At 58.5% G+C, this 11,538-nt stretch overlaps 1 protein-coding gene across 1 annotated transcript in view; it reads right to left on the reverse strand.

The window, feature by feature from the left end:
- ATP8B3 (ATPase phospholipid transporting 8B3) overlaps positions 1 to 11,538 on the reverse strand; it is a 19,196-nt gene that overhangs the window by 3,271 nt on the left and 4,387 nt on the right. The window contains exons 8-22 of the mRNA XM_017836983.1: positions 10,256 to 10,338; positions 9,177 to 9,335; positions 8,649 to 8,737; positions 8,103 to 8,296; positions 7,216 to 7,424; positions 5,950 to 5,978; positions 5,476 to 5,623; positions 4,590 to 4,778; positions 3,860 to 3,972; positions 3,365 to 3,529; positions 2,891 to 3,002; positions 2,384 to 2,459; positions 1,821 to 1,962; positions 1,121 to 1,388; positions 229 to 326 (exon numbers count right to left, since the gene is read on the reverse strand). Of these exons, the coding sequence (XP_017692472.1) occupies positions 229 to 326; positions 1,121 to 1,388; positions 1,821 to 1,962; positions 2,384 to 2,459; positions 2,891 to 3,002; positions 3,365 to 3,529; positions 3,860 to 3,972; positions 4,590 to 4,778; positions 5,476 to 5,623; positions 5,950 to 5,978; positions 7,216 to 7,424; positions 8,103 to 8,296; positions 8,649 to 8,737; positions 9,177 to 9,335; positions 10,256 to 10,338 (2,074 nt within the window). The remainder of the gene's footprint in view (positions 1 to 228; positions 327 to 1,120; positions 1,389 to 1,820; positions 1,963 to 2,383; positions 2,460 to 2,890; positions 3,003 to 3,364; positions 3,530 to 3,859; positions 3,973 to 4,589; positions 4,779 to 5,475; positions 5,624 to 5,949; positions 5,979 to 7,215; positions 7,425 to 8,102; positions 8,297 to 8,648; positions 8,738 to 9,176; positions 9,336 to 10,255; positions 10,339 to 11,538) is intronic.

Below are 11,538 nucleotides of genomic sequence, written 5' to 3' on the forward strand. Positions count from 1 at the left end.
AACACACATAGGGAGGGGTTTGGGGCGCTGGTGGTTGGATTTCCCTGCTGATCCCCACCCCGATGTCTGCAGTTGGTGGGGGGGAAACACACATAGGGAGGGGTTTGGGGCGCTGGTGGTTGGATTTCCCTGCTGATCCCCACCCCGATGTCTGCAGTTGGTGGGGGGGAAACACACATAGGGAGGGGTTTGGGGCGCTGGTGGTTGGATTTCCACACTGATCCCCACCCTGATATCCACAGCTGAGAGGGCAAAATGCACGTGGGGAGGGTTTTGGGGAGCTGAGGGTTTGATTTCCCTGCTGATCCTCACCACGATGTCCACAGCTGGGGGGGGGGGAATGCACGTGGGGAGGTTTTTGGGGAGCTGGTGGTTGGATTTCCCTGCTGATCCCCACCCCGATGTCTGCAGTTGGTGGGGGGGAAACACACATAGGGAGGGGTTTGGGGCGCTGGTGGTTGGATTTCCCTGCTGATCCCAACCCTGATATTCGCGGCTGAGGGCGTGAACTGCACGTGGGAAGTTTTTGGGGGAGCTGGGGGCTTGATTTCCACGCTGATCCCCACCCCGATGTCTGCGGCTGAGAGGGCAAAATGCACGTGGGGAGGGTTTTGGGGAGCTGAGGGCTTGATTTCCATGCTGATCCCCACCCCGATGTCCGCAGGTGTGGGGGAAAAACGCACATGGGGAGGGTTTTGGGGAGCCGGGGGCTGGATTTCCCCAGGCTTGCAGGGAGAGGGTGAACCCAGGAGTGTCGGGAAAGGGAATAACCCCCTGTATCCCACGGGGAGTGACATTCCAGGCAGGGCTGGGCAGGCAAAGAGCACAGCCCCACGTCAGGGCTGCTGGGGAGGGGCAGGGATGTCTCTGCCCACGCTGGGGCTGGAAGTTTCATCCAGGTTCATCCCTGGTGCCAAAAGCAAGGGGTCCACCCTGCTCTTGTCCTGGGCTGGTCTCTGTCCTGTGCCTCTCACTTCCCTCCCAGCACAGCAATGTGGGGAACTGGTCTGGGGGTTCCCCTCACCTCAAAGGGGAGGGTGAGGTGATGGAGGTGGCAGATTGGGCACCACTAGTGGGACACAGCAGCCAGACCCCCCCTTCCCCCTGCCCAGTGACTCACTTTTGATCATGTTGACGTCGTTGGCCCCATCCCCAATGGCCAGGGTGACGGCCTTCTTGTGCTTCTTCACCAGCTGCACGATGAGGGCCTTCTGCTTGGGGGTCACCCTGCAGCAGATCACTGCCTGGCAGCTGGTGGCCAAGTCCACAAAGGCCTTCTCCACCAGGCTCCCCTGCTCCTGGGAGCCCACAGTCCTGCCACGGGGCAGCCACCGCCACGGCCACCCCTTCTTCTCCTTCAGCACCTCTCCCGTGTGCAGGATTTTGTCCTTAGGGGAGAGCACGTGTGGTTGGGACCTCACCCCCAGCCTTAGAGCGTGGGGGGCCCCAGCTCCTCCAGGATGCTCTTACATCTTGTAAATACCACAAAAAAAGTGGCTCTGGTTTTCTCCGAGCTTTCTCACACAGCAGACCCTGTGACCACGGGACCAGTACGGCCCAGTGTGACCAGAAGAGCCACCCGTGGCTGTGCCATCCCAGAGGACTTGGTTGGGCAGGTGTGGTCAGAGCCCCCCAACCCCAAATGATCGGTGCAAGGTGTTTCCCTCTCTACTCTTCATTCCCCAGCCCCAAATGGGCTTTTCCCACCCCTTGAGCAGGAGGGACATCATGTCCTCCACCTGCAGGTGCCACCCAGGGCAGAAACAACCCTCTGCCAGCACAGCCAGGGAGCAGAGAGGAGCATCCAGGTGCCACCTTACCAGGAAGTCCCCGCTGATGATGATGGCTCTCCTTCTGTGGCACGAAGCCTCTGGGCACTGCTGGGACAGGGGGCTGCTGCCTGGGGCTTCCCCACTGCCACTGAGGTTGTTGTTGCTCGCCCAGTAAGCCTGGAGGATCTCACTGTGTGAGGAAGGGGTGGTTGGAGCTGAGCTGAGGCACCAGGCAGCCTGCCTGGCTTGAACTGAGACCCACGGCGGGTCTTTGGCATCTCAGAGCCAGGGAGAGGGGACTGGTACCTAGTGGTGGGAACAGGGGGGCAGAGAGGGAGCCCGAGGGGCTCACTGATATCAGAAATCAGCCTCTCTGCCTGTGGCTGGAGAGAAGCTCGAACCTTTCCTGCTCCAAGCCTGCCAAGGAGGAGCTGCTGTGACAGAGGGGGAGGCCTGGGAAAGCCTCGGCAGGTGGGACTGTGGACACGCAGGCTGGGACAGGGGAGCAGAAGCATCTCTGGCTGAGTTCAGCTCTGCCTCCCCTGCCCTGGTTCCTGAGCCCTCAGGTGTCCTGTGCAGGGACAGTGAACCAGGAGGTCGCAGTTCCTCACCTGATCTCCTTCTCCTCCAGGATCTCGGTGTCGTCCGTCAGCAGTCTGCAGGCGTAGCCGATGTTCGTGGCAGTCTCTGCAACACACGGGGTCAGTGGTGCTGCTCCCCCACCCCAGGGCACCCCCAGCCCTTGGGCCCAGCAGCTGCTGGGGGCTCTGCTCCAGCCCCAGCCATCCCAGCGGGGGCTTCCCCTGCCTCAGTTTTCCATGGGCAACCTGGTCTGTGGGAGACCTGATCCCAGTGGGACTCTGCTGCTGTATGAAGGGAGCAGCATAACCCAGTTCCTTCCCACTCCCAGGGTCCCTTCTCCTCTCTGGTCACAGAACCAACTGGGTTGGAAAAGACCCCTGAGATCATCGAGTCCAACCTCTGACCCAACACCTCATTGTCTGCTTGACCGTGGCACTGATGCCACATCCAGCCTGTCCTTAAACACCTCCAGGGACAGTCCTGGGGAGGGGAGGAGCTGAAATGTGTTTGTGGGGTCTGTGGCTGCCTCCACTGACCTCGTTTGTCTCCTGTCAGCACCCACACCTTGATGTTGCCCAGTTTCAGCAGCTGGATGGTCTCAGGGACTCCATCCTGCAGCTTGTCCTCGATGGCCGTGGCCCCGAGCAGCTGGAAGGAGGGAGAAGGGGTATCATGGCACCAGGTAGGACAAGAGAAGGAGCTGGGAATTACCCCTGGATGAAGGAGGGAGAACGGATGTCATGGCACAGGGCACAGCAAGATATGGAGCTGGGAATTACCCCTGGATCCAACCAGCAGCCCTTGCTGTGGGTGGACATGACCTGACAGGTACCTACCCCAGTGTCTATGGACACAGAGTCACATCTGGGGGGAACTCCACCCGTCCTCCCACCCAGGGGGTGGGTGTTGGGCTGGACACTTCACCCCCTCATCCCAGAGAGCTGAACCCCACCCTCCTGCCCTCTGGGGCCGCTGCAGACGGGTCCTCCCAGCCCGTGTCCTCCTCCCACCTGCAGGTTCTGCTCCATCTCCTCGTACAGCCTGTCCAGCTCCTGGGCACGGCCCTGCAGCAGCACAGCGGCCTCGTGGTGCCTCCTGCCCCACTCCTGGTACTCGGCCTCGCTCACCTCCTTGCTGGCCAGGCACAGCGTCCTCAGGGTCTCCTCTGCGAAGAGCTGCAGGGAGGAGACATCAGGACTCCCCGTGGTAACCATGGGCAGAGCCAGGGACACTCCAGGACCTGAGGGTCTCTCTCTGGGCTCTGACTCCCTCCCCCATCCTAAAGCACCCCCCCGAGCATCCTTGCAGTGCAGCTGGTCCGTGCAGAACACCAGAGGTGGGTTTGATGCCCTCTTACCCCCTGTCCCAAAGCAGGTGAGGCTCCCAGAGCAGAGGGAAGAAAGTACCAAAATCCTGAAGCCAGAGGGAGAAAGAGCAGCAAGGGACACTCTGGGACACCCAGCCCAAAGGCAGCAGGAGGGAGGGCAGTGCTGGGGGGGACTCACATCCAGGGCCCTCTCGGTGAAGGCCTCGCTGCGGCCCCGTCTCCGCAGCCGCTCCAGGATGACGGTGTCGGCTCCCTTGGTGTACAGCCGGATGCTGCCCTGGGGGTCTCGCACTGGGAGGGGGGGGAGCACAGCTTAGGCCCCCTCAAAGACAGCTCCCACCCACCACCCCTGAACAACGGCCCCGCTGAGCCCTGTCATCCCCCAGAAGGCAGCGCAGGGCTCGCTGGTGCTTTTCCACGGGAAGCACAGGAATTTCCCGGGGCCTTCATTGCCACGAGGCAGGATCAGGCCTCAGGGACTGTCAGTTCCTCACACACCTCCTCTGGGCCCTGGATTTACTTGTTTTGTCTTGGCTGCTCAAACCCTTCTCAGATGCCTTCACCGAGGTATCAGGTGAGCAGAACTCAGGGATGACCAGGGTGACCCTCAGGAGCCCCGGTGCCGGTTTTGGTCACAGAATCACAGAATCATTTTGGTTGGAAAAGACCCCTGAGATCATCGAGTCTGACCAGTGACCCAACACCACTGTGCCACCCAGACCATGGCAGTGATGCCACGTCCAGTCTGTCCTTACACACCTCCAGGGACGGTGCCTCCACCCCCTCCCTGGGCAGCCCATTCCAATGCTCAGTCACATCCATCCCAGTGCCATCCCTTGCAGGGCTGAGGAGGGAAGGGACCCTCCATGTCCCCACAGGGGCTCCCTGAGACCCCCCAGCCCCCTCACCCAGGACAGACATCCTCTTGCGGTCGCTGTTGAAGTCCAGCATGGCCAGCACTTGGTAGGTCCTCGTCCTCCCCAGCTCACTGATGGTGATGGTGTCCTGTGTTCGGGCCAGAAACACGTACCCCAAGCTCCTGGCTGCCAACACCAGGGCTTCCTCATCGGGGGAGGCTGCCTGGTAAACCAGCTGGCCTGCAGAGAGGAGGGGAGGCTGGACATGGAGACTCCCGGGCAGACAATGCCCAGGCTTCTTGTCCAGCACCAACTTGAGTGGGGGAAATCCCAAAGTCCAAGGCAACAGGCCAGGGAAACTCAATCCTACTTGTCTCTTCTGGAGAAGGACTTTGGACAAGGGATGGAGGGACAGGACACAGGGAATGGCTTCCCACTGCCAGAGGGCAGGGTGAGATGGGAGATTGGGCAGGAATTGTTGGCTGTGAGGGTAGGGAGGCCCTGGCACAGGTTGCCCAGAGCAGCTGTGGCTGGCTCATCCCTGGAAGTGTCCAAGGCCAGGCTGGACGGGGCTTGGAGCAACCTGGGCTAGTGGGAGGTGTCCCTGCCCATGGCAGGGGGTGAGACTGGATGGGCTTTGAGGTCCCTCCCAACCCAAACCAGTCTGGGATTCCATGATCTCTTCCACTCATTGCCCCAGACAGGACAAATGTCCAGACAGGGACGGATTGTCCCCCTGTGCTTCTCTTCCCCCTGGTGAGCTTTAGAACCCATCCAAAGGCACATGTCCATGACAAAGGGACAGTGGCACGAGCCACCCCCAGGCTCTCACCCCCCCTGCACCCCACAGCTGAGCTCTACTGGGCTCTGCAAAGAGCCACCCCAGCCTCGGTGCCCCGAGGGGCAGCTCGACCCCACTCCGAGCACGTCAACCCACCGCCCCTCTCCTCCACCATGACCGTGTGGCACAGGGCCAGCAGCCTCAGGAACTCCCTCAGCACGGGGTCACTGTCCCTCTGGGCGGCTTCCAACAGCATCACATCCACCTTCTGCTCCCCGTGGTGGTCCCAGGCCGACCCCGACCCCTGCGGGAGGCACAGGCAGGAGGGAGGTTGAGATGGGGCACAGGGGATGTGACACAGCGAGGCTGAGCTGGCCCAGACCCGGGTCAGAGCCTGAGCCAGCCCTGCACTGCCCACACCCGGAGTGTGACCAGGTTGGGAATGAAAAAAACAAAATATGAGAACTGTGTTATTTTCCAAACCCCCTTTCCCTGTCCTTCCCTGGCAGCTGAGGACGGGCAGGGGTCATTGCCTGCTCCAGCCCGAGGGAGCACAGGCCACCCTCAGAACCTGGGACACACAGGGCTGTGGTGACACTTGGTGTTCTGGGGCAGGGGGGAGTTACTCACTGGTTTGTTCTCATGGCCTGGGCCTGGACCTGCAAAATAAAAACACTTCAGTTAATCGGGAGTGTCACCAGCGGGGCTTGGAGCAGCTTCTCCAGAGGGATTCCTGCTCCTGGGGGCCAACAAAGGGCAGAGCTTTGGGATCGGTGTCAGGCTCCACCGGGATATCCAGGTCTGACCTTTCTGGCTTTTGGGCTGTTCAGAGTTTTGACATGATTTTAATGTTAAAAATTCAGCTCTACTTTCCCCTGCATTTCCTGGGAGATTGGCCAGAGGCTGCCGGGATCGGGAAGATGCTGCTCCAAGTGGTGCACCCTGACACATCAGAGAGGGCAAAATCGGGGTTATTCCTGCTTTAAAACTTTGCTAGATTTTTTCCCCCCTCTTTTCTTTTTGCTTTTATCACTGTCCATTTGTCTCAAGCACCTGAGACAAACTTTCCCTTATCTCAGGAAGAAGAGCTCCGTGCTAAAGCTCTGGCTCACTCCACCCACTAAATTTCACTCGTTAAGCAGCAAGACAGCTCCCAAAAATGAGCCAAGGGCTCAAGTAAGTGTGGCAAGAATAGAAGGGACTTGGAAATTTTCAAGTTTTTAAGGGGAAAACCAGGCAGAGTCATTAAAAATAACAATTTTAAAAATTAAAATAAAAAGAAAAATGAAGGGCAATTTCACACATTCACTCTAATTAAACAACTTAAAAGGAATGATAATTTCTTTGCCTCCTCCATAGGTCACCTGAAAGCCTCCAGGTGCCCAGATTTGGAAACCAAGCTGGAAAATGATGCAAAGAAGAAAAGCAACATCTTTTCTCCATGAGACCTTAACAGAAAGTAAAAATCCATGGGCTTCTCTGGCCCTTCTCCTGCTACTCGTCTGCCTGGAGCTGATGATTCCAGGTGGGATCCCCCTCACCCAGGCTCTGTGTTTGCAGCTGGGTTGGGCTCCTCCCCCAGGCTCCTTTTTTTATCGGGGAAAATCTCACTGATCTCAGCTGAGTTTGGGCCATGAAGCCTCTCCACTGCCAGAGGGCAGAGCTGTGCCCTGATTCCATGTGCTGGGAACACCAGGCCAGTGGGACCTGGGCCCTGGTGGCACCGGTGACGTGGGCATCAGAACGAGCTGAATCCCTGCAGCATCATCTGTCTCCGTGCTGGACCACCAAGGTCACTCCATGTGCCCTGAGCTTCCTGGCCAGGCAGGAGGAGTGGGAAGGAACCAGTTCCAGGCCCACAGGAGCCCCTCCAAACTCGCTGCCAGCCGAGGTTACCGTAGATGGTGCCGTTGACACAGCACTTCTTGAAGGTCATGATGTTCTGTGTCAGGGTGCCGGTCTTGTCGGAGAAGATGTACTCGATCTGGCCCAGCTGGTCGTTGAGGCTGGTGCTCCTGGCCTTGGCTGGGATGTCCTTCACAGCATAATACATCTCCAGGTCCCAGTTGATAAAGAAGCTGTTCACCAGGTAGATGAATTCCAGCCTGGGGAGAAGAAAACAGGGAGAAGGAGACTGTGTTCCTCACATCCCAGGGGCACCTGGGCACCTGACCCGGGAAGGAAGGGCAGGGGGGAACTCCCCACCTGGATCTGGTTGCTCTGGGCTGGGGGAGACAAGAGGGTTTCTGAAGCTCAGGGCCAGGTTTCCAGAAGGTTCATCACCCACCCAGGCAGCTGGGCTCCCCTCTGGAATTCTGGCCCTTGATGACAGAATTCACAGATCTGGAGATTCAGTGAAGGGCCAGAAAGTTTGGAAAATGCTTTTTTTTTCCCAGCACAAACTGGGATCGTTGCCTGCTCACGGTGACTGTGCCCTTCTCTCCCCCACCCTGGGCAGCAGCACCTTCACCAGCCTCCCCCTCGGCCTGCCAGTGATTCCCAACATCAGAGCAGCTCTTGGATCCCTATCCTGGTTTTCCTTGGGGAATATCTCAAAGCACATCCTCCATGTTTGTAGGGTACACACCCCACCCACCCTCCCCCTCTCCTGGATAAGGGAACACCTGGGAATGAGGTGCCCCAGGCCACACCCTGACCTTCAGTGCAGCCCCAGTTTGGGGCTGTGACCCCAGTTTGGGGCTGTGACCCCGGTGGCACGTGGTGGGCGAGGGCAGGGGGTGGGGTCCCGAGCCCTGGTCACCTCCCAGCTCTGTGATCCTTACGTGATGTACATGGACATGGGAATGATGACGCTCAGGAGGATGGTGAAGCCCCAGAAGGTGAGGAAGGCCTGCTGGGCAGGGCTGGTGTTCCTGTAGACAGCAGCCAGGTAGCTGTGCTTCTCCTGGAACGTCCGGGCCCAGAACCCAGAGGCAACGGCGAGGCCGAGGGATGTGACCAACAGCAGCAGGAAGATCTGGGGAGGGAAAACGGGATGGAAACGTCCCAGGATGGGAATGTCCCGGGATGAGAACATCCCACCACAGAGGCCACTGCTTTTCTAGGACCAATGTTGCTTTGAGCATCCTGGTCCAGTGGAAGGTGTCCCTGCCCATGGCAGGGGGTTGGAATGAGATGGGCTTTAAGGTCCCTTCCAACCCGAACTGTTCTCTGGTTCTGTGAATGTGTCAAACTTAAGGTATTTCGGGCAAAATATTGCAAGCTGAAGAAAATCAGCATCACCCAAGCAAGCAGCCTCTCATGAGGAGGCTGGTGAGCAGCCCCAGGAGGCTGGTGGAGCAGGGCAGAGGTGTTGGCACCACACTCACCACGACCACCAGCCGGTCCATCATGCGGTCCAGCTTGGTTTTCTTCTGCTTGATCTTCCCGCAGTTCCTCATGATTTTGGAATCAAATCCTGGACAGGGAATGTTTTAGAAGTAAAAAAGCGAGTCCACAGCCTCCCAGAAGGTTGGCTTGCAGCTGAGTGACGGGGGTTTCCTCCACAGCAACATCTTCCCTCCTCTGGAGGCTTTGGAGGACCATTCTCCGAGCAGTGCTGCTGACACCGCATCTCCCCCCACAGCCAAACCCTCAGTGCCTTGACCTACAAAGTGCAGAGGACCCAGGGAGTGGTGCAGGTGAGATATCACCTGGCAGAGGTTTGATGCCACCACACCGTGTCCCTGCCAGCGAGCCCGACACCAGCGAGGCTCGGGACAAACATCTGGGGCTTGGCTGAGGCAGCAGCTCCTCCACCTTGTCTCTGCTGGGAACGGGACCTGCTGGTGCCAGAAGTGCTTGGGCAGCTTAAAATCCTGGTTGTTTTGTGCCCCTCTGCCCGGGGGTGCTCTCACCAGCGTAGATCACCAGCCCGTAGCAGACGTCGGTGTTGCGGATCCTGCAGCCCCTCAGCAGGATCCTCTCGCTGTCCAGGGAGTGGGTCTGTCCCCTCCACTCCAGGGTGCCCGTGAAGCTGTGCATGCGGCTGTTGGGCTCCTCACAGGTCACCCTCCCTGCAGGAGAGGGCACAGGTCAGGGGCAAGCAAAAGGACCTTCCAAAGAGGGGTCTGGGGGCCTCTCGGGGAGATTCAGGCTTTGCCAGGGCATCTCTTGGGATGCAGCCGCAGGAATGCCAATAATGGCTCTGCCAACTCCAGCAGCTTTTGTTCTCCTGTCTCTGGTGCCATAATAGACAGTGCCAAGACAGAGGGCTTGGCTTTAGAAAACATGATGCTGCACTGGCAGGCCTTAAGCTGAGTCTCAAGGCTCTCAAAATTAAGGCACTTTCTCCTTTCCCAGCTTAAATTCCCGGGAATGAGTGCGGGATATAGCTGCAGGAATTGGAAGGCTGCTGTAGCTTTGACTTCCCAACGCAGCTTCTCCAATGTAATCTTCTCCATCCTCCTCACATCAGAAACAGTGAACCTGTACTGGCTTGTCTGAATTAGGTCAGTGACTAAGGGCACATTTCTCTCTCCTGGTGCCTTCACAGCCCAGTCAAAGCAGCCAAGTGGAGCTGATTTGGAGGCTCAAATTCGGGTGAGGCTGGAAGTGCTGGGAGGTCACTCAGTGCAGGATCTGCACTGGGATAGGAACTAGAAGAGGGACCAACACAACACCCCCAGAGCCTCTGAGAGGGGAGACTGAATCCTGGGGAGGAGCAGAGGAAAAAAAGCCCAGGGTCTGAGCTCAGGTTTGGGAACCAATATATTGATTCCAAGTGGGAAAATCAAGATCCAGGGCAGGGGGAAAGGTGCACAACCCTGATGGACCCATCACAGAGCCACTCAGCTGGGGAAGCACCTCCACCCAAGGTCTTTGTGTCCTGGCAGGCAGGAGGAACTGATGTGTGGACTGACGGGGACAAGGGATCGGGGATCACTTCCCAAGGCTGAACCCACCCCATCCCAGTGGGATGGTCCTGGACACTCACCATCAAAGGCAGCCATGCTCTCCTCGCTCCCCAGCTCCTGGTGGGTGACCAGAAGGGCTTGCCTGAACTTCAGGTTTGTTTCCCTGTGAACAAGAGCCAGGGAAGGGAAAATAAAACAACCCTGTGGGGTGGCAGAGCCGTTAATCCTGCTGTGAGAGCCGTGGGACAGAGGTGGCCATTAATTACCAGGTGATTACAGGAGTGATGGCAATGAAATGCCAGATGGGGACTTATTGTGCCAGACTTGGGGCACCTGTGCAGGAAGAGCCCTGGCCTGGGGTCTCTGCCTTTAAATCATCCTGCAGATGGAGGGACAGGGAGCCACTGTGCTCCTGCAGCTGGGAGGGACTGAGACATGGAGACACGGCCACAAGTCACTCTGTGGAAACCTCACGAGAGGTTTCGGACTCCCATTTTCAAAATTTGGGGCTCAAATTCCATTTCTAGGGTGCCTGTGGGTTTGGGGTTTTGGAGGATCCCCCACATGCTTTGGTTTCTGCTGAGCCCTCACGGGGTGTCCATCGCTGGGGGGGCCCCCAAGACCAGGGACTTCAGCCTCTGCCCTTCTCCCCCCATGGCCACAGGGTGCCCTGTCCACTCCTCAATCAATTGCCACAATGTCCCCTGTCCCCTCCTCCCCCCATGGCCATGTTGTTCCCTATCCCCTCCTCACTCCATGGCCATGGGATGCCCTTTCCCCTCCTCCCCCATGGCCACAATGTCCCCTGTCCCCTCCTCACTCCATGGCCACAATGTCCCCTGTCCCCTCCTCACTCCATGGCCATGATGTCCCCTTTCCCCTCCTCCCCCATGGCCACAATGTCCCCTGTCCCTTCCTTCCCCCATGGCCATAGTGTCCCCTGTCCCCTCCTCACTCCATGGCCATGGCATCCCCTCTCCCCTCCTCCCTCTCTGGCCACAGGGTGCCCTGTCCCCTCCTCACTCCATGTTTATGGTGTCCCCTGTCCCCTCCTCCCCCCATTGCCATGGCATCTCCTGTCCTCTCCTCCCGCCATGGCAATGGAATGCCCTGTCCCCTTTTCCCCTCATTGCCACAGGGTCCCTTGTCCCCTCCTCACTCCATGACCACGATGTCCCCTGTCCCCTCCTCACTCCATGTTTATGGTGTCCCCTGTCCCCTCCTCACTCCATGTTTATGGTGTCCCCTGCCCCCTCCTCACTCCATGTTTATGGTGTCCCCTGTTCCCTCCTCACTCCATGTTTGTGATGTCCCCTGTCCCCTCCTCACTCCATGACCACGATGTCCCCTGTCCCCTCCTCAC

This window comes from Lepidothrix coronata, unplaced genomic scaffold, assembly GCF_001604755.1.
Source record: "Lepidothrix coronata isolate B3197 unplaced genomic scaffold, Lepidothrix_coronata-1.0 Scaffold290, whole genome shotgun sequence".
In the NCBI taxonomy this organism is placed as follows: domain Eukaryota; kingdom Metazoa; phylum Chordata; class Aves; order Passeriformes; family Pipridae; genus Lepidothrix; species Lepidothrix coronata.